The 25,821-nt window shown below is 49.8% G+C and overlaps 1 protein-coding gene across 2 annotated transcripts; it reads right to left on the bottom strand.

Moving 5' to 3' along the window:
• Positions 1-2,008: 2,008 nt before the first annotated feature.
• Positions 2,009-24,611, bottom strand: AGFG2 (ArfGAP with FG repeats 2). 2 transcript variants are annotated; one of them, XM_046667575.1, is made up of 13 exons: positions 24,276-24,610; positions 16,255-16,348; positions 15,296-15,411; positions 13,752-13,905; positions 13,014-13,179; positions 11,497-11,622; positions 10,782-10,814; positions 5,531-5,651; positions 5,284-5,366; positions 5,009-5,092; positions 3,926-4,054; positions 3,535-3,620; positions 2,009-3,182 (listed from the first exon to the last, which is right to left on the bottom strand). In XM_046667575.1, exons 1-13 carry the CDS (start codon positions 24,494-24,496, stop codon positions 3,123-3,125), a joined length of 1,473 nt encoding a protein of 490 aa, XP_046523531.1. In that variant the 5' UTR covers positions 24,497-24,610; the 3' UTR covers positions 2,009-3,122. The 2 variants fall into 2 exon arrangements, with proteins under 2 accessions (XP_046523531.1, XP_046523532.1); XM_046667576.1 differs by lacking the exon at positions 10,782-10,814 and having other exon boundaries at positions 24,276-24,611.
• Positions 24,612-25,821: the final 1,210 nt, after the last annotated feature.

Raw genomic sequence — 25,821 nt, 5'->3', positions numbered from 1 at the left:
TAGCAACGACACTACCCTTGGCCTTACCCAGACAAGATTTATTTTAGCCTGTTGCCCTGGTAACTGGAGTTGCTCCCCAGGGACAGGAAGTGGCAGAACCTCAGCTTGGCTGGGTGAGAACACCTCCCCCAACCTGAGGAGTCCACCTGTGCACCCCCCTGCCAGGTGCAGGGCAGCCATGGGATGGGCTCTGCACATTCTAAGTCCCCATGGAAGAATCTTGTTACCAGGGAGAGGAACTTACCGGAGGAGCCTGGGGTGCTACGGCTGGGCTGTTCCCCGTGCCCTCCCTCCCCATCTGCAGGAACAGTGCCATCTCCTTCCTTCAGCAGCCCCTCCCCCGCCCCACCACCATGGTGCAGGCTCCAATGTGGAGGGAACAGAGCTTCCGAGGTCCTGGGGCCTGGCTCCTGCTTCTTCACCCACAGGGGCAGCAGGAGGTGACCTGCTGCAGGCTGGGGCGGAGCCAGAGACTGTTGTCTGCAGAGCATGGTCACAGTGTTGGCCAAGGGAATGGTAGGACTTGGTCAGAAGCCTAGTGGGAGCCTGGGTGAGTCCCTCCACCCCCATGATGTGCTTGTGGTGGGGTTCAGATTTGTGACCACCAGGCAGGGCCATGCAGCGCCCGGGCAGGAGGAAGACAGCCCAGTCATTTAGACATTTTCTGTCAGCCCAGGGATTTTTCCATTCTTCGCCTCTCGCCTGGAGAGAGGGGGCCCTTTGGAGGCGGCACTACAGCTGTTCCCTGCCAAGAGAGGCAGCTGCAGTCCTGGTCTCCGTCTGTGCCTAGGGAACTCTTGGTTTTGCTGCCCTGGGGTCGGAGGCTGACCCTGTGTAACTTCTCTGACTGGTTGGTCGTCCTGCCCTGGCCAGTGAGCTGGCTGGAGTCCACGTCGGACAGAGTGACTGGGAGGCGGAACTGCAGGGAGGTCCCGGGCCCAGGCACCAAGCAGTAAGGAGAGCCCTGGGTAACAGCAGGAGTGTGACTGAAACGCAGGAAGAGGCACTGCAGCCCCGGGGCCTCTAGTCTCACCTCCGCACCTCAGCATACGGGCTAGGAAAGGAGGTGTGGGAGGGCTGGGGAAAGGAAGACTGGGCTCCTCCTCCTCTCACACCACGAAGGATCTCAGCTTCCCTCCCTCCTTGGCTCTAAGCAGAGAGAATGGGAAACAAAGAAAGGGAGGAGAGAGAGACAAGCAAGGGTGACAGAAGAATACTGGGAGAAGGGGACAGAACATGAAAAACCCGGGAGAAAAGGATGGTGGTCCACCCAGGAGATCCACCAGGACATGGGAGGAGGGCAGAGGCTGAGAGAACAGACACAAGACAGGAGGGTACTGAGCCTTGGAAATGTGGCGAGGCCATGCTTGGCTGGGCAAATAGCAGCAGCTGGAGGTATTTCCAGAAAAACCCTGGAACTAAATAAAGTGATAACACAGTCTTCACCTCTCCTTGCTGTTATGCAATTAAAGGTCACGGGGTAGAAAGACCCAGAGAAGTCTCAAGAATGAACAGCTGAAAGACCAGAGTTCCTGGGCAACGGAGAAAAAGGGAGGAACCTCTCCTGACAGCAAGGCCGAGTCCTGGGCCTCTCCACTAGGCGAGGTGTTTAACCCAAGCTGTCTGTCTTGTCACCACACAAACAGCGCAGACACCACTGCTGTTGACACAACATGCTCAGGTGGAACGTCTGGGGAGGAGCTGAGAATGCACCCAACCCAGAAGAGGGGGAGCTGTAGTCCCATCTCCGCACTGACACCTCCTCCTTTGTCCGCCCCCCCCCCGGGGGCCATCGCCCCCCCCCCCCCCCCCCCCAACTACAGCCACCTGACTCCCTTGACGCGCCATCCCATTGCTGACAGGGTACTCCAGTTCAGAGAGGGACTGGCTCTGTCTGGCAACCAGTCCTGTCCTTGGCCAGGCAGCATCATGACAGACCCAGGCAGTCATGCTGACTGACATGAGGCCCCTTGAGCTGACCCAAAGCAAGACCACGGGAGCCATTTTCTTTTTCTTTCAAATGCAGTTCTTTTCCAACATTGCCAGCAACAGCTTTGGTGCAGAGATTGGGGGCAGGGGAGGCACGTGGAAAAAAGAAAGAAAAAACAGCCAATTGCACAAAGCCTTTCCCTGGAAAAGCCCAGGCTCTGGGGTGGACAGGACATGTGACTGCCCTCCCCCCCACCCCCTGGAGCTCTGGCTTTGCTGGTGGAGGCACAGATGGGGATTCGTCCCATTCCCCATGTCAAAGAGCTGTCTGAGCGGGAGAACGGCTGCATGTGTGTATATCTCTCTATGTGTGTATATATATATAATAGGCTATATTAGAAAATTCTCTATGTATAAATATAAAACACCGGTATCCAAACATGACACCACGGCTAACTAAAGTGCTTGACAGGAGCTGGGCACGTTTAAGTATGTCGGTAAAACTATTCATCCTGAATGCCCAGGATGAGGGAGGGAGCTGGGGAAGCACAGCCATGGAGGGCCTCCTTGCCGGGCAGGGGTGGGGAGAAAAGGGTATGCTGGCCCAAGCAGGGCCCCAAGGGCACTCTGGCTGCCCCCACCCCTCCCTGGGCCTTCACAGCAACACCACGCCTCATCTCCACCTCTCCCCTACTTCCCCACTGTGCTTCCCTCCACGAGAACAGTGCTGGAAAGCTGGGCATGGGGAAAGAGTTGTTCCCACAGGGAAAGCCGGTCAGTCTGTGCCCACAGCTTCCTCCGCGCCCAGGGCTGGGAGTGAAGGGAGCACTGTGTATGCTGAGGGCAGGAGAGGAGGAGGATGATTGTCATCATAATGAATAATTTGAGAAATGAAACACCATCACTCCTCGAGGCCAGGCCCTGTCTTCTCTCTTCCTGGGCCTCCTGCCTGGGCTCGGGCTGGAGGGAGGGAGGGAGGAAGCCTTGGGGGTAGCTGACCTGGGAAGCTGCCTTTTATCTGCAAGCCCCAAGCAAAGCATCAGGACCTCTACCATCCCTAGGACCCCTACCCTACAAAATAAGGCCCATTCTGGTCTCAGACGCACAGAAATGCCACAGGCAAGTGGTCACCAGAGCTCCAGGCAGTAGAGGGGCCCCAGAGAGCAGAGAAGGGCCCACCCCAGGACACAGTGCTACAAGAATGGGTTGGTGGTCGGAGGTTTGGAGGCAAATGGGCTTGATGAGGATCCAGTCTAGAAAGAAACAACAACCACCACAAATTGTTAGATTAGTGGAGAAAAGCTGGAGGCCACAGAAAAAATGTAGTTCAGGATTCCTTTCTCCCTCAAAATTACCATGCTGAGGACAGTGGGAAAGTGAGGGAGCTAAGAGGCCAGCGGAGGGGCGGGCAGTGTGGAGGTGACAGGGCCCAGAAGAGCTGAGGCCCATTGCCTAATGCCCTCCTCCCTGGCATAGACCAGGCAGATCTTCAGAGGAAGGGGCATGAGTTCCACCCCACATGGACCTCCTGTCCTGGAAGGATTCTGTCACCAACCCCTAGAGTGAAAGGCCATCCCCCACACACGCCCACACGAGGGCACTCACCATGAAGGGGTTGGTGGAGATGCCCGCTGGCTGGCTTAGTGGCCTCTGCCCCAGCTTGGCTGATCCTAAGTCGCTGAAGGAAGAGCCTGGGAAGCAGGAGCGGACACTCAGTTGCCATGAGCCTGTCCGTCATGCCGGTCCTGACCAGCTCACCCACCCCTCTGCAGGGCAGGCATATCTAGTTCCCGGGGGTGGGGAGGGGGCAGCAAGAGGGGCCTGCCTGCCTGCCTGACTGAGGTAATGGGTGTGGAGCTGAGTCAGAGGACACAGGCCGCTGTTGCTTCCCTGCTCCCCCCTACTGGTCCAAAGGGGAACTAGCTCAGATGTCTGGCTCCCTAATATTCCTTCATAAACACACACAGTCCCTGGGGGTGAGGTCTGAAGCCCTTACCATTCTGCTGCTGAGCCACCAATGTCTGTGTGGGGAAGATCGGTGGTGGGAAGGTGCTGGCAAAGGCTCCAGTGGGTGGCACTGTCTGGGGGAAGCCAGGCCCAGCACTGCTCATCCCGAAGCCAGGCCCTGTGGGGTGAGGAACATGAGGCTCAGGTGAAGCTCTAGAAGGGAGGCTGGAGTACACTTCTTCCTAAATCCTCCCTGTGGGGAAATGGGATATGGTTTTTCCCTAGCTGGCGGTACCCTGCAGAGGTACCCTGAATGAGCCATGGAACTCTTGAGCTTCCATGCAGCCTTCCAGGCTGCCTTCCTCCTGCCTGCAGCGGCTTGTGGCGTGGAGAGCACAGTAGTTACAAGCCAGGCATGGCCACCTACGAAACTGCAGAAACTAAAGCAAATGGTTAGCCCTCTCCGTGCCTCAGTTCTCTCCTCTCTAAAATGGGGACCGTACCTATCTCCCGGGGCTGCTGTGAAATTTACGTAACGACGCAAAGTGCTCAGCAGTGGGCCTGCCACGTGGGTCAGCTTGGTAGCCATTATTATGCTCTCTTCCTGGCCTCCAGGTTTTTGAGAATGAAAAAAGGGAATGGGGGCATGAGTGTGAAGAGAGAAAAGCAGAGGCTGGGGAGGAGGGTAAGTAAGAGGAGACCACAGGACTCTGGCTGATGAGGGCAGGGAACAAGGGTCATGGTTTCAGGAGGGACACAGAAGGGCCCGAGGCTGGGCTCCCAGAGTGACACTGCTGAGGGCTGGAGAAGTGAGAATGGCTGACAGTACCAGTCACCAGGAAACCTCTGAACTGGCTCAGGTGAGCGTCAGTCTGTCTAATTCTGAAATCCTGACTCTGTGACCTGGGTGCTTCTACTTTTTGCCCACTAGGTGGCCTGGAAACTAAACTGGGTCTGGCCTGGGCTGATAAAGGGTGAGTAGGGGGACTCGTTTTGGGAGGACCACAACTGTCAGCTTAGGCTGCCTGCTGCTCCTCCTGACAGTATGGGGTTGGGGTGTTAAGAGAGAGGGGCGCGGGAGAATTGACGCCCTGGAGAAAGTCAGGGCCAGGGGACAGTCTGGGAGGCTTACCTGTGGCGATGCCATTGGGCTGGAATGGGTTGGTGGAAGGCAGCTGTGGGTGAGCAGCAGGAGCTGTGAAAGGGTTGGTGAAGGCTGCTCAACGTGGAATGGAGGGGGGAGAAAGAGACAGTTATTTTTTTTGTTCTCATTTGGTTAATATTGTGATAACTGAGCATCCCTCTAAATTTTGGTGTGCATCTCTCTCCACTCCCCTCCCTGTCCAGAGCCCCCACTTTCCTCTTGGCTTTGGATCCCCACCCTGGGTCTCCACAAACAAGACTCACCTCCAAAGGCAAGTCCTGCACTGCCACCTCCACCAGTTGTAGCCGATGGGAGCGTGGGGACCTGGCCGGCCATCCCGAAGATGCTGCAATATGGGGAGAGAAGTCGGCATGCATATCATCCAGCACCAAGGAGACAAGCTGGGCAAAGGACAGGAGATGGCAAACCCTGTCCTGCCGGGCAGGAGGAGCTGAGGTTTCTTGGCTGGCTCTCCTGCTCAAAGACAAACTCCCTGACATCCAGACCTACCTGCTAGGGACACCTCCAGCTGACGCCCCGGCTCCCAGGAGACTGCCCATATCTGTGAGGCTGTTGGGCTGACTGGCAGGCGCAAGAGGAGAGGCACCAAATGGAGTCCCCTGGCTGCTCCCTGGGCAATCACAGGAAGTAAAACACGGAGGGCTGGGGTGAGACAGGATGGAAGGGGCAGGAGAAGAGACAGAGGCGAGGATGTGGTGGAGAAGGAGTGGAGTGATGGCATGAGAGGCACCAACTGGCTTCTCTGAGCCAGTCCATTTTCCCAAGGATCACCCAGTTCAGAGGGCTTGTCTCCCACCCAGAATTCTAGGCCATGTGATACTCAGCCTTTCTCGATCTCCCTAGTGCTCAGGGCGCCACTGCTGAGAGAAAAGCCCTTCTTCCTTGTGTCGGATCGTTGGCCCTCCTGCTCTAGTTTGACTTACACGTCCCATTTTTCCCTCAAGAGATAGAAAAATCTGTCCTTTCCTCAAACCAGCATTTCCATTTATGGATAGGTCATATGAAGGGGCAGGTAGAGGGGGTGGAGGAGCAGCTGTGAAGGGCAGAAAGGCCCGAGGACCCTCGGGAGACTCCCATGGAATGTGGAGATGGCACTGGGGGTGATGAGCATGAACGTCCAGCTATCAGCACTGTTCCTGCTCCCACCTGAGCCACCTCCTCTCAGGAGGCCAGCCTGAGGCTATGAGCTTAGAGCAGAGCTTGGGCACACTGCTCATGGGGCAGGGCCGACTGCAGGGTCCCCTACCCTCCCTGGTCTTCAGGTCTAAAAAGAAAAAGCACAGAGGGCAAGCCACACATGGGAGTTTTACATTACAAAACAGCCCGAGGAGCAAGTCCTAGAAATCCCAAGCAATCTCATGTCACGGGAAGAGGCCCGAGGCCCTGTCGTTTTAAGAAAGCCTCTTTATGTGCGTGTCTACATCTCATCTGTACGGTAGGATCCTGTCAACCACTCTGGGCTATTGTGAGGGTAAAATGAGGCTACAAGCAGTTGAAGGCTTTATTTTTGTGAGTGCTGGAAGACTCATTATCACCGAAGGGAAATGCGCTTTCCATGGCGTCTGCCACAGGACAGTGCTCAAGAATTGTATGCTGAGTGAACGCTGGAATAGGCAGAGTGAGAAGAACTGGATTCTTGTTGTGGCTTTACCACTTGCTACCCCTGTGACTTTAGCAAACCGTCTCATTCTCCTGAGCCCATTTTTTCCTGCCCTCTTGTACAGTGGCTGTAAAGACCCTCTGAGGCAAGTGAAAGTATTTTAAAATCATACTGATGATAGAAGAAATTGTTTCCAGGGTCAGAGAAGCAAGACAAGGTCTCAAAGGAACACATGATGGCTGACTCAGATGGTAAACACAAGTGCACAAGGCCCTGCCCTGGACCCTCAACTCTGACCTTCCCTCACGCTCTGCTTCTCCCTTGAACAAGAGGCCCCACCCAGGGCCTTGGCCTGCGAGCTCCTACCCACCCTCTAGTCTTTACAGAGCCATGTCTTCGGATGGGCCTTCCCTGTCCCACAATATGAATTTGATCCTGGTTTTCCTCTTATAGAACCTTGTGTTTCCCCTTCATAGCACTTGACATATTTGTAGTGAGATATCTTTGGGTTTTTTTCTGCATCAACTGTGTCCCCAGTAGACCAATTCCACTGCCAGGAATTTACTTACAGATATAACTTGCAAATGTGCAAAATGTGACATATACAGGATTATTAACTGCAGCATTGTTTAACAGCAAAAGACTGGAGCATCCTAAAGATTCTTCAATAGGGGGCTGATTAAATAGATTATGATATGTAATACGGCAGACTATTGTGCAGCTATAAAAAAAGGAATGAGGAAGCTCTTCATGTACTGATAAAAAAAGGCTAACAGTGCTATTAAGTTAAAGAAAACTCAAGGTGCAGAACAATATGTATATTATGCCATAAAATGTGTAAAAAAAAAAAAATAGGACACAGGACAACAAAATGAGTAAAGGAAGGCCATAGGCTCCTCTTCCCAGAGGCAGGGCTGTGGAAGGAGCTGAGACAACAGAGACGAGCAGGTGTAAGGCTGCGGGAACATTTTGTAGGACGGGCAACTGTAAGCGTATTTGTGGGAGGAAGGGAATATGCCAGCAGAGGTGGAAAAAGTGGAGGTGAAATTCAGATAAGAAAGCTGATGAGACAAAAGTCTGCTGAAAGTGGGAAAGCATGAGGGGGCAACCGTCCCAAGAGAAGATCCTTTTCTTTCTCAGAGACAAGAAGAAGAAGGAGGGAGAGGGAAAGATAAAGTCACAAGGTGGGGAAGGAAATGGCAAAGCCAGGCTGGTTCTCAAATCCACACTGCTCCCTGGCCCCTCAAACCTCAGCCTGGCTTCTTGTCAGTAAAGTTTTGGGCATTTTTTTGAATGCCCCAGAACTCTATTTTGAATCTCCATGCTCTTCCTTTTCTAAACGGTTAGGCTGTATTTATCCGAAAACCGTTCTTAAGGGTGTCGTTGCTGTGCTAGGCACTGAGCATGACCGACAGCGACCCAGCTCTAACCTGGAGAAGCTGAGAATCCAGCAGGGAAGACAGGTGCCTAGTGCCTGCCTGCTGTGAGGTTCCAAAGATGGGCTGCTTCTTGAGTGCCGGCACTTAAAAGACAGTGTTCTCCTTGGCCACCCTCCCTCCCCAACTCCCAGGCTTTCTGGAGGAACAAGCACTAGACTATAACGCCACTGTGTACACTTGCTCTTCCATCCTCTCCAATGCCCAGGCCATAAGGAAGGCTGGAAAGCCAGCAGGGTGGTGTGGATCTTCTGATTCTCAGGCCTCCGGCCTTTCCCTTGCCTCATTGACTCGGGGTGTATGGAATTCCAAGCGAACACAGCTCCCTGTCATCACTTAGGTCAGACTCTCCTGTCCTGCTCTGGGCCTTCATGCCAGGGAGCTCCCCTCCCAGGTCCTCAGCCCTTCCAGGCTGGGAGAAGGACTGTCCTGCGTCTGCACTCAGTGCATGTGCTTCCTTGCGGACACTAGAGGGCAGAGCTGGCCCTCGCTCAGGCAGGGTCGGCAGTGCACAGACAGCACATCCTCAGAAAGGAGGCGAGCCAGGAATACCTGGGCTCTTGTTTGCTTCTACACTTCCAGAGCCTCACTCCACACAGCTGGGTGTGTATACATGCCTTATAGCAGTTTCAGGGGAAAAGGCAGTTTTAGAAACCTGCCCTCTCCGTCCTCCCCCTCAGAAATATAAAAATACAACCAGGCTTGTCAGAAGAGACACCCACCTCTCACCACAATCTCCCTACTTTATACCCAGTAGTTCTTTATGTTACACTCAGAAACGGCCCCATGATCACTGTGTGCTGGAAAGTGAATGGGATCTGCCGTTTATCAGCCATTCAAGTTTGGCCAAGTCACTGGCCAAGCTGAGCCAGTTTCCTCAACTCAAAATGGAGTTCTCGGGGGCCGGCCACGTGGCCGAGTGGTTAAGTTCGCACGCTGTGCTTTGGCGGCCCAGGGTTTTCCCGATTCGGATCCTGGGCACAGACACGGCACCACTCATCAAGCCATGCTGAGGCGGCATCCCATATGCCACAACTAGCAGGACCCTCAACTAACAATATATAACTATGTACTGGGGGGCTTTGGGAGAAAAAGGAAAAGTTTAAAAAATCTTTAAAAAACAAAATCTTTAAAAAAAAAAAAAAGGAGTTCAATCCTCCCTCATGGAGAGTGGCACATGGACACTCCGAGCAATGGCAAGAGCCTCACCAGTGCTGGGTGGCTCTGGATCTGGCTGCAGACTGTCTGCTTTTTGTGATAAACAGTCACTGGGCAAATGCTTCATCCCAGGGTCAGCCCCGGATGGCTCCAAGGCTGCCACCTGCCTTCTCTCCTGTGAAGCCTGGGCCTTTAAAGCTCTCTCTTTAAAGCAATCAGTCATGCTAGAAACATATTTCTGAATGGCCCAACTTATAACCACTTTGTATAGGCTGTTTCCTTTCCCGTTCTGTTTCCAGAACCACTTCCCTCTCACTAAATTGAATACTCCTGTACCAATTTACATTCTTACCAACAACATACCAAAGGACCCATTTTCCCCACATAATACTGGCCATTATCAATCTTTGTAATTTATGTGAATTTAATGTGCACAATTATTCTCTTCTCCTAATTTGCTTTTTCCCTGATTCGTCAGGTTGAGGACATTTTCACATTTTATCTAGGTATTATCTGCTTGTAATCCCTTGTCCATTATTCTCTTCTTTCTTATTTATAGGAGTTTAAAAAATACACTATGGCTATTAGCTTTTTGTCTGTTTTCCACATTATAATGATTTTCTCCTTCTCTGTTTCATGCCTTTAAGGATATGAAACATTATTTTGGGACATCTTTAATCATATAGAACGTGACCTATGCAATTTCTATTTGTTAGAATTTATGGAGATTTTATTTTCTAGTATATGGTCAAATTATAAAAGAGTAAATTTCTTTTTTGAGGAAGATTAGCCCTGAGCTAACTTCTGCAGCCAATCTTCCTCTTTTTGCTGAGGAAGCCTGGCCCTGAGCTAACATCCGTGCCCATCTTCCTCTACTTTATATGTGGGATGCCTGCCACAGCATGGCTTGCTGAGCGGTGCCATGTCTGCACCCGGGATCCGAACTGGTGAACCCCGGGCTGCTGAAGTGGAAAGTGTGTCCTTAACTGCAGCACTACCGGGCTGGCCCTAAAAGAGTAATGTGTTTGGAAATAATATATATTCTGTGTTTTGGTTACAAAGTTCTACTTATATGTCTTAGGTCAAACTTGTTCAAGTGTTACTCAAATCGTCCTCTTCCTTACTTGTCTCTCGAATTTATCTATTAATCTTGTGAGACAGTCTATTCCAGTCTCCTTCTCCGTTGGTTTATTAGCTTTTTATCGTGTCTAATAGTTTTTTGCTTTATGAATTTCAAGGCTACCCTGTCAGTCACTTTAAGTTCAAGATGTGAGAACTTAGTGAATGTAAACTTTTAGCAATATAAAATGTTTCTTTTTGTCCCATTTGAAAAAATTAAAATAAAATAAAAACCAAAGCAACCAACCAGTTCACAGGGCACAGTGGGAAGGCTGTGGCAGAGCAGGAGTCAGGAATTCTCGGCTCTGGGCTAAGCTCTGCCCCATTGTAAAACGGTTAAACTTGAAGGGATCCTTCCTAACCCTAGGATCAGAGGACCTGCTAGGCTCCTACCTTGGGCAGGCTTGGGGGTGGAAGGATAACTTACCAAAGCTGTAACTTCCCGTTAGCATCCGACTGGCTGGCAGTGAGGGTGGAGCGGGGAAAGGGCGGGCAGGTGGGGGAGGGGAAAAAGAGAGAGCGTAAGTCACTGGCTTTCCCCAGCAGATGGTCTTGACCATGCTCCAGCTGCCCTCCCTTGCTTCCAGGAAGTCCAGATGAAGAGGGGCGGCCCAAAGGTTATGAAGACTCCAGGTCTGGGAGCTTAGAAACCGAATGCTTTAAGGCGGCCTTTAGACTCTCTGTCAACTGCACAACAGAACCAACACAACGCAGAGTTTCCAGGCTTCTGCGAAGAGGGAGGGGTGGGGACTTCTGGAGACTACCTTGGACTCTGACCAGACCTTGCCTTTTGGGCAGTATACAACACAATCAGAGGACTCTAGAGAAAAGATCAGGTCCATTCTCAATTTGTCTAGGACTCAGGTCTCCCTCACTTCCAGTCAGAAATCTAGTGCACAACCTGTACAACTCCTCTGGAATTTCAGCCATCGTCCTTACATGAAAAAAACAGAATAGAGCCCCCTCTGCCTGACAAGAATCTCATCGGCCTCCTCTCATCCTTTCCTGGAGCTTCTTCTCTTTGTCCTGTTCTCCTTTGCACAATTCCTTAGGTTGGTGCAGATGTGAATGAAGAGTGACGTATGGATGTAGACAATTGGAGGCAGTGCAAGAAGGAAAGGAAACCGTGGGGCAGAGTTTACCTGTGGGTGCTGGCTGGGCCTGGAATGGGGCTTGGCCAGCTGGAGGAATGCTTCCAAATGCAGAAGGGCTGGGGCTACTGCCAAAGGCATCGAAGTTGGCAAAGCCCCCATGGGAAGGTGTCTGGCCTAGAGATTGAGGGAATACAAAGGTTATATATATAAAATGTATATGTAATCTATATAATGTATACAAGTTCTAAAGGCCAAAGTCCACTCGATGGGACATCTGCCTTTTCACAGGGTCCTCTTCAAAGGGAGAGGGCAGGGGCCTGTGGCAGAGAGCCAGAACATGCAGGGGAAAGGGGATCTCAGAGGCCTTCAAGTTCCCTCCCTACCATCTTTTATCATTATTCCATGAGGTATTAACATTTTTGTCAGGGCCTAGTTTGGGCAGAGTCATGTGATAAATTTTTTTTTTCATGGGAGAAGGGTCTTTTTTAAATTTAAATTTAAATTTTTTTAATTGCAGTAACATTGGATTATAACATTATATAGCTTTTGGATGTATATTGTAATATATTTCGAATTCTGTGTAGATTACATCATGTTCACCACTCAAAAACTAATTATAGTCCATCCCCTCACATGTGGGCCTAATCATCCCTTTTGCCCTCCACCCCTTCCCCTATGGTAACCACCAATCCAATCTCTGTTGCTATGTGTTTGTTTGCTGTTGTTTTTATCTTCTACTTATGAGTGAGATCATACGGTATTTGACTTTCTCCCTCTGACTAATTTTACTCAGCATAATGCCCTCAAGGACCATCCATGTTGTCACAAATGGCTGGATTTCATCATCTCTTATGGCTGAGTAGTAGTCCATTGTGTATAAATACCACATCTTCTTTATCCATTCGTCCCTTGATGGGCACCTAGGTTGCTTCCAAGTCTTGGCTATTGTGTATAATGCTGCAACGAACATAGGGGTGCAAGCATCTTTATGCCTTTGTGTTTTCAAGTTCTTTGGATGAATAGCCAGCAGTGGGATAGCTGGATCATATGGTAGATCTATTCTTAATTTTCTGAGGATACTCCATACTGCTTTCCATAGTGGCTGCACCAGTTTGCACTCCCACCTGCAGTGTACTAGGGTTCCCTGGGAGGGGGGTCTTAAGAAGGAAAAAGGGACACTAGATACCACTTTATTTAACTCTCTCTTGGCTACTCCTGATCTTTGGGAAGACACTAGAGGGAATGGAACACATGATAATCCCCCTACTCCCATTTTAATAGAGACAGAAAGAAATAAAAGTGCTATTTCCAGTGTTCTAAAAGGAAGGGCTAGGAGCCCGCAACTGTAATGTGTTATGGTCAAACTCCCAAACATAATCCTGGCCATACTCACTTGACCCCGACCCTCCCAGCCCAATGTTCACAGTCCTGCTGCTTCAGAATGACCCTCGCGTTCATTCGTGTGGAGAGAGAGCCACGTGAAACTTGCTCACCCCAAGGGAGTGAATTCCTTGTGCTATGGGTACCTGTGTGGTAGGAAGGTTCTCATCCCGAGTCCTACTTACCCCCAAAGGCTGGGAATACAGCAAAAGTGGGTGCCACCTGGGGAGCAGCGAAGGGGTCTCCACCGATGTCAGCCAGCAGGTCAGTACTGGCTTTCTTGACTGAGGAGGGAGGAGGTGGCTGAGAGCTCCGGGGCTGGGATGTCCGAGACTGAGACTGACTGACAGACTTGGAGGAGAAGGCATTACATAGAGCAGTTGGAATCCCAGACATGACCCAGGCCCCTGCATGGCTCCCCAGGCTGCCCCCAGAGAGGCAAGCGGAGAGAGAAGAGAGGGAGAAACTGCCCTCAACCGAGAGGCTTCCTGGGCACAAGCTGCCTTAGCCCCTCTCATACCTAATTCCTCTGTCTTCTCAGTACACCGGCTCCTAGAACCACACATTTGAGAACCTATCAGTCAAGGTAACCACGAGATTTACAGGGATGTCACCCAATAATCCCCTTGGAAAGGTTACCTCCTCATCTTTCCCAGGTGCTTGAAGCAGTGTCCAAGCCCCTTAGGTGTTTCCATGGAGGAATGGTCAGGTTTGAAGACGATACTCTGACTTCCCTAAATACCACTTCCTATTGGGTTCTTTCTTCCAAAAGATACGATTCAAGGTGATAGATGCAAGACATAGGTAACCAGCTCACACCTGCTGTACTGCTGTCTGCTAAGTCCAGGGGATTTGATTTAGGAAACTGACAGCCCCGTCTCCCAAATCCCCAAGTAATCCTGAAGGGCAGATCTGAGAGTTACCTGGCTCGAGGTGGAGGCAGCAGCTGAGAGAGACGGCACAGGATCCCCTAGAAGTGTCCGCAGGGGCTTCCCTTCCGGGAGGGAGCCCTGGAGAGGGGTGGTGGCACTGCCTTTGGTGTAAGCGGGCCCCTTGACTTGGTCTGGGGGGACATACCTTTGAGAAAGAACAGTTAGGCTGAAAGGAAAGGGGTAAAACCTTGGACCAGCCTCAGGTTAGGCGTTTGGGAAAACAGGTTATGGCAGTCAAAGTCCTTTCTCATTTTTCCCTACTAATTCTCTTTTTAAACAAACGGGAATTTAGCAATTCAGAAAGGTTCTGCCTATCTTGAGCTTCCTCTTTACTGTCAGATGCTCATTTTTTCTGCAGGAATGTTCAGTTTGCTCTGGCTTGTGTCGATTTTCCCTTCCTCTCTCCCTCCTCTTTCTGACACGTGAAACCATTTGGGTTTCAAGCAACAACAGCTGCAACAATGCTGATGGACAGGTGATGCTATTTTCCAACTTCCTACTCAAGGTCCTCCTTTTTGTTTCCTAGGTGTTTCTTCAGATTCCTCCTTCTCAGTCCCATAGAAAAAGTTCCTGCCGCCTCATCTTCTAAGCGCTCACGGTCTATCCTGCCAGCTCCTGCTACTTCTGATAAAACCCCCTTCCATTACCGTGTATGGGGTCTCTACTCTGAAAGTATCTTCTTTATCCTGAGGACACCTCCAGGAGGGACTTGAAAATGCTGTTTTATCCCCATCAATCTCCTTGCTCTCTGCATTCTCTTCACCACCCTATAGTTACCCCACAACATGCACACACCCCAGAGATCAAACAATAGGAAGTGATACTTGGGGAGAGAAAAGACAAGAGAGAACAGAGATGTTGTTTTCCTCATCAGGAAAATGGAATACATGTAAATCATGAACGAAACAATGAGTTAAAAGCATAAAGCTATAGGGCCAGCCCGGTGGTGCAGCAGTTAAGTTCGCATGTTCCGCTTCAGCAGCCCAGGGTTTGCCGGTTCAGATCCTGGGTGCGGACATGGCACCACTTGGCAAGCCATGCTGTGGCAGGTGTCCCACATATCAAGTGGAGGAAGACGGGCATGGGTGTTAGCTCAGGGCCGGCCTTCCTCAGCAAAAAGAGGAGGATTGGCGGCAGATGTTAGCTCAGGGCTAATCTTCCTCAAAAAAATTAAAAAAAAAAAGCATAAAGCTGTAGGACAAGCACTTCCAGCCACCTCTTTCCATGCAGGAGATCAGCTGAGCTATAAAAACTAACCCACACTCCCACAGGCCTAACTCTCCCTCCAATCACTCTACCGTCTCCCCAAAAGAGGGGATATCAAATCTGCAAGGCTACTGATCAAGAAGACGTTGTCCTTTCATGTAGCTTTGTTATTTTGAAGTCAGAATTTAGCCCTAATTGAATTGGCGTGGAATAGACTCAGCCCAAGGCTAACCTTTGGGAGAAGCCCCAATTTGACTCTGGAAACTGACTGTCAGATACAGTATGCTGTGGATGTATGTCTCCACAGCAATCTCTTTCCTCCTCCTTACCATCTCTTCTTCTCATATTTTTCCTGGAGAAACTCCTTCACCTTCTGAGGATCCCTGGAATCTGGTATTAAAGATGTCCGAGCATCAAAAAGACCCAGCCAAATCTTCCTGCAAACCTAAAGGAATGGAGTCAGGTGACAGAGGAGTTGAAGTAGAAAGCATGAAACGGCAATGATCCCACTTCCAATTTCTTCATCAATCACTATGTACTGAGTGTGGGCACAGCGCAAGGATCTCGTAGACCTACAAGAGAGACAGGATCCCTGTCCCCACAGAGCTGATCATCTAACGGGAGGTCATGCCTTAGATAAATAAAAACGAATTTATAATTACATATTGTGGCACATCTTGTAAAAGAAAATGGGGGCCATGAGAATTATGGGGAACTAAATTTGGATGGGGTTGGGTTCAGGGACAATGTTCAGAGCTGTGACTTCCAGAAAACCCTCCAAAGGCCCTTGTTTGCACCCTCCAAGTGAGCCAATCACTGCAAGCTTGGGTACTGCTAACACCAAGGATGGCAACTTCCCACCAGCAGATTTAGCTGGGAAGGGGTTTAACTCACTTTCAGGTAAATGACATGGACTAAACCTGGGTTGCTGACGCTCCGGTCAGCTGAGCTGGCTCCAGGACATCTTCCTCAGAGGGGTGGGCCCAGTCAACTCTGCATGCTTCTCAACTGGAGCTCTACCCATTTTCCCCCTCGAGTGCCCAGGGGCCACCCTCTACAAAGATTTAGCTCCTTCCCCTGATTCCTCCAACAAGGGGCCTAGACAAACCATAATTTGTATAACTAAGATTCCGTAAATATACATGAGACTAGAAATCTGACATGCTAAAAAATAAGAGGAACTTGACTAAAAAGGAAATCTGTAAGGTTTTTCTATAATCTGGAGGCAAAGCTCTGAGGGCAGATATGGCAACTCCAGCATGTAACCACTCTGTCAGTGGCAGCTCACCTCATTCCCACGGGATTGCAGGAATACTACTTCGGGCTCAGTGAAAGTTGTCATGGAGATGGACTTGACTCGATGTGGGGGGTTCAGGCCTCTCCTGTGGGAGAGAAATGGAAAGAGAAGTATAACGCAGTTAGCACCGCAGGTCTGTTTATGGGAGGAGGGGGAGGGAGAAAGAATAAAACGGCACATAAATTGAGCTCAGGTAGAACTCCCTGCCAGAAGCGACTTCTAATTCAAGGGAAGGGAAATGAGAATGTTTTGGAGGCTTCCAATGAGAGCAGGAAGGACAGAGTCAGGGACATAGTGTGACCCCTGTCATTCTGGAGAGGAAGGCAGCACTTGTCCATCCAGAAGCCTCCTCGACCTTGGCTCAGACCCCAATAGTTCAGGGCTCAGCCTGCAAGGCAGAGGGGTACTTCTGGGAACTCAGACGTGCGACCACTTCCCATTTCCTGCTTTCTTGTTGTTTCGACCGACAGCACATCCTCAAGGTCCCAGAGCCCATGAAGACACACAAATCCCTCAAGCATGAGGAAAGTAAAAAATAAAGGCCCATAACTATTCCTGATTATACTAACAAAGATAAGATTTGGAGACAAAACCCAGAGTCCCTTGGCTGGCCGCCCCTCCTCTTGTCTACACAGAAAGCTGGCATAGGGTAGGGATGCAGAGGGCCCCTCTCTTTTAGCAAGAGATCTCTGCGAAAAGAAATACTCCAGACTTTCTCATTGCTAGATCTTTCAGTGAAGCAGGAGGAATTCAGGTTCGACAATGAGATATGAGATTGGCATGAGTCAGGAACATATATCCCGTAGTGATGCTTTTGTGCCAGCTCTGGGTGTTCTGTTAACTCCCTGGGAATCCAGTTCTGCCCGCAGAAGCCCTATGGAGATCACAGCAGAGAAGTCTTCCTCGCCCCCACTCAACTGCCCTCCGGAGTGTTCTAACAGGGGAAACCTGGGGCCAAGCCAGGCAGGGTTTCATAGGTTCCCCTTTCTTTACACCTGACAAATAAAAATGGCAAGCAATAGGATATATTGGAGAATATGAGGAAGCCATTTGGTATAAACCTAATTCGGCCTGACCTTGTCTTTCCAAAAGAGCCTGACTGTGGCTGTTGAGCATGCATTGTATATCTGCTTTAGATATTCCCTATGGCAAGAACAAAGGTCCTTGAGATAAAGGTACAACTTCCCTCCCCCTGCCAACGTTGGCATTCCCTTAAGGATTAAGCATCTTTCCTTAGGCTAGGAATTGATTGCTGAGCTCACCTGTGACCACCCAGCTCCAGACAATAGGCTTGCCTCCTGCTTGCCCTCTGACATAGCAGACCCACTACCTGCTGTGTCCATCAAGCGCTGTGCTGACAGGGCAATCTTGTGACTATTGTGGGAGGGACACTTCAATCATATGTGAATCCTCCTGTATGGGGGTATATAACCACTCTGTATACCTCACTTCTTTGGTGCCCTTTCTTCCTTTGGGAAGAAAGGCCCTGGGCCATGGTCCTCAGATTTCAGCTCAGAATAAACTCACCCAAATTTTCATGTATAGATTGGTTATGGATTATTTTCGTCAACACACCTTAAGTTTTACTCTGGTCTAGACCTACTGCCCTCATCAGAAGAAAACAAAACCGGCTGCACCAAAACAAAGAAACTAGCCCCTGGGACTAGGAGCAAACGACCACAGGCGTATGCGGGAAAGACAGTCTCAACTGCTGAGGCCTCTTCCGACGTTTATGCCCCTGGAAAACATGGGCAAATCAAGATGTGAAAATAAAAGTAACTCAACAGGGTCCTAGGTGATGCCCTCAGGAAAGCAAAGGGAGAAGGAGGAGACAACAAAATTCACCAAATGGAAATCTCAGAGAAAGATAGGGAAAACACACATTCACGCTTGCAGGTGTACACGCAGAATAAAGGCACCCTGCCAAGCCTGGAAGCAGGGCAGTGCACGTGTTAGTGTAAGTGAAGGCGGCGGGGGCAGGGGGCAGATGACACAGCGCAGAGGGAACAGTGAAGGGCAGCAGCCCTTCTGGATAATAAATGACCCATTACGGGAATCTAACAAAGGACAGGACACTGGAGGCTACAACTGAGGGCAGTTTTAGCAATTCTGCCGCTAGACTTTTAAGTAAAGATACCCCTTTAAAAGACAAGCAATATCAAAGAGGACTCACGGCCTGAGGAAAGATAAGAGCAGGGAAAACCAAAAGCAAGGCTTTGTTACTACACGTCAAACAATAGCTCTTCAACTTGATCTGCCCTGAAGACTCTCTTCTGATCATATTTCAGAGGTATTCCAGGTTTCTCTCCTAAAGCCTCCCTTACTAATGGCTTGGTTTTGTCTAGTTTTGAAGTCTAGACAGCCGCTTTTATACTCTTTCCCTTTCCTTTTCTCCCCTTAACCCCTAGGTCTTCCCCCTCACAACACCAGGCCTTTCTGAGGTCTAGCCAGAGCAGACCTCTCTGTCCCCAGGATCCCAGTCCTCTTCTTCACCTCCCACTACCAAATATTTACTTTGCCAAAACACAAGGCATTGTGCTGGGCACTTTGGGTGATACAAGAATTATAGGACCTGGTCCTCGATCACCAGGCACTTGCTTACAAGATGGACCCAGGGAACTTCTGAATGCAGTAGGGTGCCATTTAGGCACACAGATGGATCAGCGAGAATGTGGCACCAGGATGCAGCAGTGGGGGAAGGAAGAGAAATGGTTATGGGAAAAGTAAAATGTATTATGTTTACACAAAGCCTATCACAAAAAGGTCATTGACATTTCCTGAAAGGACAACCAGGAACCGTTAGCAAAGCGTAAACAGGGAGGTGTGCTTCCTTGTAGGTGGAGGGGGAGGGACCCGGCCCACACATCAGTCTAGAGGGGATGCTCAGAACAACAGAGGTTCCTACGGCTGAACTTGGACCGGAAAGTTTATTTTTGGAGGGGGGGAGGTTAGGATGAAGGGAAGGAAGAGCAAATAAGTGATTTAGGTGCTTTGGGCCAAACGAATCTGACGGAACAGGATGTTTCCGTAGCACAGTACAAAAGGCAGTGCTCTGACCTTGATGTCTGTAGACTGGATTATGTATAACCAGAGCCACAGTTTGGGGGCAGGGAGAATTCTCGACAAGGCAAAACTCCGCAGCCCAGAAAGAGGGCCTAGTTACATGGCCTATGAGTCAGAGCATTTGCTTCTGAATCACAGAGAGGCCACTGCTGCTGAGAGAAGCAATTTAGAAGCAAGAGCCCCCCTCCTCTAGGAGTGTTGCTTTCCGCTGGGTACATACCATGGTCATGCAATGGGCCAGATATGAGTCACTGGCCTGGAATCAAACAGACCCAACTCTCCAACTTGCACCCAGTCTGCCCAACATAACTCTCAGGTCCTCCCCAAAAGAAGAAGTGAGAGCTAGAAGGAGGCACTGCCCTTCAGTTATCACAGCAAATCCATTCTGTTATTTCTAACCAGGAGGTGCTGGGGAAATATACAGATAAATTTATTTGCCCAGAATAGGGCAAGTTTTTCCAAATGAAAGCAAATGCATTCCTAGGACCCAGGCCTTCAGCAGAGCCATGATATCTTTTTCACAGGGCACCTAAATGGTATTTGAAGTACTCTGAATCACTCTTTGAAGTACGCTAAATTGCTTGGGAAGTGCAGCCATGTGCAGAGATCCTAAAGTCTGCCCAATTCTCTCTCTCTCTGCTCTCCCCCTCCCTCGGGCTCTACTAAGCATACTACTGTTTCTACAAATATCACACCTTTTGTTTCTCTGTGGTCATCACCCTCAAACTGGCCCATATTTTACTTCTATCTTGCTTAATAAGATTGAGCTGAGCTCAAACTTGTTCAGCTGCTCAGATAAGGAGGTTCTGCCAGGTCAAGAGTGGAAAAAAACAGTTCCACCCAACACCCGAGTTCTTTCATTTGTGCCAGATTTGGACTTGGGAATTCCTTACCTCTGCATATTTGTGTTTAAATTCATATACCCCAAACTGCGTTTCTTTGCTCCCGGGATTCCGTCCCTCTGCCTCTGAGCAGCATCCAGCTAACCCTGGTTAGCTCTTATCTTGGACCCAAACATCACCGAGAAGAGTCCCTATTACAGACTTTTAATAGTCCCTAATAGGAAGGCTCCCCTATTATCCTGCTCCAGGGTCAATTTCACTAATTTTAGGAAACTTCCTCCTAATCTAAATTCCCCTGCTTCAATCTATTTCCTGTAGTTCTTCCTCAGTAACAATGATAAACAGCTGTTGTCTCATGCAGAGCCACGTAGAATCCTGGCACTACCAGCTGCCCTCTTCTTCAGGCTCAATATAAATCCTTCTACATTTTTTTCCTTTCTTCTCATCCCTTTGGTAATTTATTATTTTCTTAGGGGCTTTTCAAGTCGTCCAAGGGCCCTGTAGGATAAAGTGCCTAAATGTGTAATTTACTGAGACTCTGTCCACCTCTGCCCAGCAGAGGTGAATATGAAAGGTGAGGTTGAGGGGATGGAGGAATGGGAATAAAATAAAAGCAAGGGACATGTCTACTTCTCCAACACAGAGAGATGGAAAAGTACTGAATTATTGAATAACATACTACACCTTTCCTTCCATGGAGATAAAAGTGCTTCAACTAGGAACCACTACTAGTGAGCCAGACAGGGAAACTAAGGCACAAGGAAGGTAGGAACTTGTCACCCATAAAGAGATGTCAAGCACATCACTTGACACCCAGCCCAGAGCTTTGTCCACCTTAATCCTGACTTAGTCCCATTATCAGAGTAAAGTTGTGCAGAAGGAGAACAGACAAGTATCCACTACTGAGACCTAAAGGACCATGGATTAAAAGATGGACCCAGGGGCTGGCCCCGTGGCCAAATGGTTAAGTTCGTGCATTCCGCTTCGGCAGGTTTTGCCGGTTCGGATCCTGGGCACAGACATGGCACTGCTTATCAAACTGTGCTGAGGCAGCATCCCACATGACACAACTAGAAGGACCCACAACTAAAAATACACAACTATGTGCCGGGGGGCTTTGGGGAGAAAAAGGAAAAAAAAAATCTTTAAAAAAAAAAAAAAAGGATGGATCCAAACAGCGGGGTCAGGAAAGCAGGTCACATACTTTGCTGAAAAAACTAGGTGTCAAAGGTAGTGTCCATCCCTGATGTCACGAGATCTCAGGCCTCAACATCTATTTTCTTTCTAAAGAAAAGCAGTTTATCCATTGGGGCACCCAAGCGAACCAGAACAAAAAAGAACATTTAAGGCACTGCTTTGGAAATAAATCCTTTTTAGTGGCAATCTTTATCCCATCCTAGCTTCAAATGGCAGATTCATTCTTTAGTGGAAGAGTTAGAAATGTAACTAAACAAACAAGCACATGTTTGTACTGTGGAAACTCAAAGGATCTCTATCCAGCTTAAGGAAATAAGCTTTTGGAACAAAACCAAATGAATAAAACTAGGTCAAATTTGGGACCTACAATTATGACAGCATGTACGTAAATTTAGAAACAGCAGAAACTAGCAGCTTCTCTCCCAGGCCCTCACACCGACGCTGTGGGTTTTTGCTACAGCTGAGAAAATATTTCTCATTTAAAAACAGAGAGTGAGAATGAGTTCACACATGCAGGGATGAAGGCACAGTCATACCCACCCGCCAATATCAAAATCTGAATTTCTCTTCAAATCTTGGGAAATTCAACTTTGTCTGGAACAGTCAGTTTTGCTCCATCAGCCAATCCAGCCAGCTGGGAACTCTGCTCACTGCCCCTAGAATACTCCATTCCACTAAGAGGTAGACATATTTGTAACACACTCAAAATTCAAAATAAAGCCAGTCCTGCTATCTCCTTTCTCTGGCTATGGTACTTCAATTCTTCCCCCTCAATATCCTCTTCACTTTAACAAAGAGTATTTCTTCTCTTTTCATCATCACACCTCAATATGAATTCCCATCACTCTCTAGGCCATGCTGAGCTTTATTTCACTTCATAGCACTTATCACTACCTGCAGTTATATATTTAATGATTTATTTCGAGTCTGTGGCCTCCACTAGGACATAAGCTACATGAAGATGGGTACTTTGTTGATTTGTACACTGCCTGATCTCCACTGCCTAAAACAGTGTCTGGGGCTTGACAGGCACTCAGTAAATATTTGTTGACTGACCGACTCAGTGAATGTGCAGGCTCTTGGCTTACCACAATTTTTACTTCCAAGCACCACAGAATCCTAACCTATGGGCAATCAACCATGCAGATTTAAGATATTAACCGGTGGATGTGTCACCGTGGAGCCATGCCTCTCCTCTGCCGGCTGGACTGTGTGAGCTCCCTCCTCACTCTGCAGCCAGCAATAAGCAGGCCCCAACTCACACACTCTGCCTAGGACCCACCGGCCAGCTCCCAGCCCTTCCCAAAGTCCATCAGAGGACACAGGTAATACTTTAGGACCCCTTTAAAAGCTCTATATGCCTTGCCCTAGTCCATGCTAATTAGAACTCCAATTAGCAAAAGAGAAGCACCACCAGAACCCAGGCAGACAGGCACAGCCGGGGGAACTCCAGCTTTCTTGCAGAGTTTCTTCTGATATTCTCTCTTTATAAGCTCAACATGCCTTCAGTTCAGCTTCATTGAGTGGCGCAGCCTCTGGATCCTTCACTCTCCTCTCACCTCCTGCTAACAAAGGGTTGGCCTAGCTCCTTATTTCCCAACCACCAAAATGTGTTCCCTAAAGTCTACCACCTCGAGAATCACTCCGAGTGATTCTCATGATGCTTTACCAAAGCACTAGGCAAAAATGTCCTCTCTAGATCTTGTGAAACTAAAACAGGATTCCTCCTACTTAGTCCCAAGGGAACTTAAGTTCCTAAGGAGCTAAGCCCCCAGTTTGAGGTACACATACCCCAGAGACAGCCAGGTCTCTCAGGATACTTCTCTAACAAACTAATCAATCTTTAGGCCATAGTTACCTCCACACAGGGTCTGCCCAGATCACGGGTGTTTGATTTTTCATTAATGAAATCAACAATAATGACCACAGGGGAAAGCGGTAAAGTTCCGCAAATTGTGCACCGATATTTAAGGAGTTAACTTTTCCAGCAAAAGAAACCAGGTTTTTAGTGTGTCCCAGATCCCTTGGCCCTCCTTCTGGCCTGATTGAGGGATATTCATTATAGCAGGGAAATGTTATTTATGGGAGACTCTAAATCAAGATCTATAAAATCACGATAATGATGTCAGCACTTCTCATTTATTCCATGTTTTATCTTTCATCCCATCACAGCTAACCATGGGAATGAAGTAACACTAACATTTTCCCTTACATTTTCATCTTACGACCTAGACTCTGATACACAATCAACTTTATTGCCCTGCTTCCCTTTACTTCTCTCCAGACTCCATAATCAGATTTTCCTTTTAACAGCAGGATCTTCAGGAATCTGCTCTCTTTCTACTTTATGCTATAAATATTCCTATTTTTTGCCCCTGCTCCCCTCAGAGTACTTTGTCCCAGTCTCAAGTCTCTTTTTGCTTCATTTGAGTTTCCATCTCAATGAAGCGCCATCTCACACTCCAGGAGAGGCACAAGCCAGAGGGAAGAAAGGGACACCTTCATCTTGAGCCCAGCTGGTCCCCTCTCTTTCCTTTTCGCCCTCCCCCGACGTGAAGTTCCCTTTCAAGGTGCATGTCATTCTCTGGCCCTTTAAATCTCTATCCCGCCCCCCAGTTCCCTTCAATTCTTCCCACTTTCCGTTCGCCTCCCTTGGGGAGTTTCTCCATTCCTCTCTGCTGTCCTTCCCTTCCCCTGCGACGCGACTCCCAGGGTGTCTTGTCGCCTCTGCCCCTGTCCCTGCCCCATGACACCTCTGCAGCAGGCGGGCCTCTCGCCGCATCCGGTGCGTCCCTGGCCTCCGCGCCGCCCCCCACCTCGGCTCTGTCCCTTCGCCCCGGGTCCCCGCTGTCCCCCGCGCCGGCTCTCGGCCGCTCCTTCCGGGTCCTGCCCCCGCGCCGGTCCACTCACAGGAGGCCGGAGCAGGTGGTGCAGACGAAGCTGCCCACGGTGATGTCCACGTAGGTGACCCCGCGCTGGGCGCACTCGAAGCAGTGGCGGTTGCCGGCCTGGCTGCAGCCGCCCAGCTCCCGCACCCGGCGACACCACACCTCCGAGGCCGCCTCCGCCTCCGCCTTTCCTCCGCCGACCCCGCCACCCGGGCCTGGGCCCTTCTTCGCCGCCATCACCATGGCTGCCCACGCTCTCGGACCTCCTCCCCGCAAGGCAGCAATCGCCCCTTCAACCACTGCCGCCTTCCCGCCTCCTCAGCCGCCTCCGCACGCCCGGCTCCCCTGACAGAAGCTCAGGAGCCGGTGGCGTCCGCGCGACACTCCTCAACCCCCTGCCTTGCCTATCCTGCACGCTGATTGGCTAGTCTCCACCCACCTCCTCACTCTGATTGGCCCGACGTTGGACGGCCTCGAGTTGCGGGAGCCGCCAACACCACGCCCCACTGCCTTCAGCCCTCAGGCCTCTCCCATTGGCCCGCAGAAACCCTGACCGCGAGAACCGCGGGTGCCCTCGCCTTGTCCCCGCCCCCTCTCGCCACTGCTTCCACGGCGGCCCGCCTCCCAGATGCGATTGGTGAGTCCTCGGGACTCGGGCTCCGGCGCTCACTCTGATAGGCTGTCGAGGCTGCAAAGTTAGCGCGCGAGAGAAAGGTAGGTGTCCCGCGCGTGCGCAGCTCTGGTCCTTCCAAATGCTGAGGTTAGTTCCCGCCAAATTTTAAAGGCCTGGTCTCAGCTGGAGTGTGCAGAGAGGCACGCAAAGCAGACGAGAAGAGGCCATATGAGGGGCCCAGGGGATGGGGGAAAGAAGGGAGCTCTCAGAGGAAGGAGGGAGAAGGAGAGGGAGTACTTTATAAACGCTGTTTCGGTTTCTCCTACCCTATGCCCTGGGTAATCTCATTTTACAGGGAATCTTAAGTAATAAAACTTGTGGTAAGTTCCACAATTGGAACGTGGCCCAGCCAGGATTCTGATCCGGGTCGTCTGACTTTAGAGACCCCACTGTTAACCACACATTATTCCTGGAATAGTATGTGATCATTCATTTGACAAGTACTTATTGAGTGTCTATTAGGTTTCAGGCACTGTTCTAGATACTGGAAATATGGCCTGAACCAACCAAATTCCTATCCTCATGGAGCTTACATTTTAATAGGGAGAGGCAGACAATAAACAAGTTAAAGAGCCATCAGTTAGTGTTAAATTCTATACAAAGAATTAAAATGAGGTATTGTAAAAGAGAGTGGCTTGTTGGGTGTTTTAGATTGGGCAGGGGAAGATCTCTAAAGCAGTGATAGTTAAGCTGAGACCTGGATAACAAAAAGGAGTCACCCATGAGGAGATCTGAAGAGGAGCAACCCAGGCAGAGGGGAAAGCAAGTGCAAAAGCCCTGAAACGTGAAGAAGCTTGGTATGGTGAAGCAGCGAAAGAGAAAGTCAGAGCATGGTGAGTGAGGAGAGAGTGGAGGCGATTATGCTGGCGTGGGACCTGATCATGGAGAATCTTCC

Source organism: Equus quagga, chromosome 7, assembly GCF_021613505.1.
Source record: "Equus quagga isolate Etosha38 chromosome 7, UCLA_HA_Equagga_1.0, whole genome shotgun sequence".
NCBI classification, from domain to species: Eukaryota; Metazoa; Chordata; class Mammalia; order Perissodactyla; family Equidae; genus Equus; species Equus quagga.
The sequence above is the reverse complement of the archived record's forward strand: the minus strand, read 5'-3'. Positions and strand labels throughout refer to the sequence as shown.

What these genes read in the sequence shown, in the direction of transcription:
- AGFG2 (XM_046667575.1), bottom strand. Translation starts at nt 24,496, where the DNA reads ATGGTGATGGCGGCGAAGAAGGGCCCAGGCCCGGGTGGCGGGGTCGGC. An exon ending in CTGCCTCCACCTCGAGCCAG is followed by an intron (nt 13,180 to 13,751) that starts GTAACTCTCAGA and finishes TTCTCCTCCAAG; the next exon opens with TCTGTCAGTCAGTCTCAGTC. An exon ending in TGTATTCCCAGCCTTTGGGG is followed by an intron (nt 11,623 to 13,013) that starts GTAAGTAGGACT and finishes CTCAATCTCTAG; the next exon opens with GCCAGACACCTTCCCATGGG.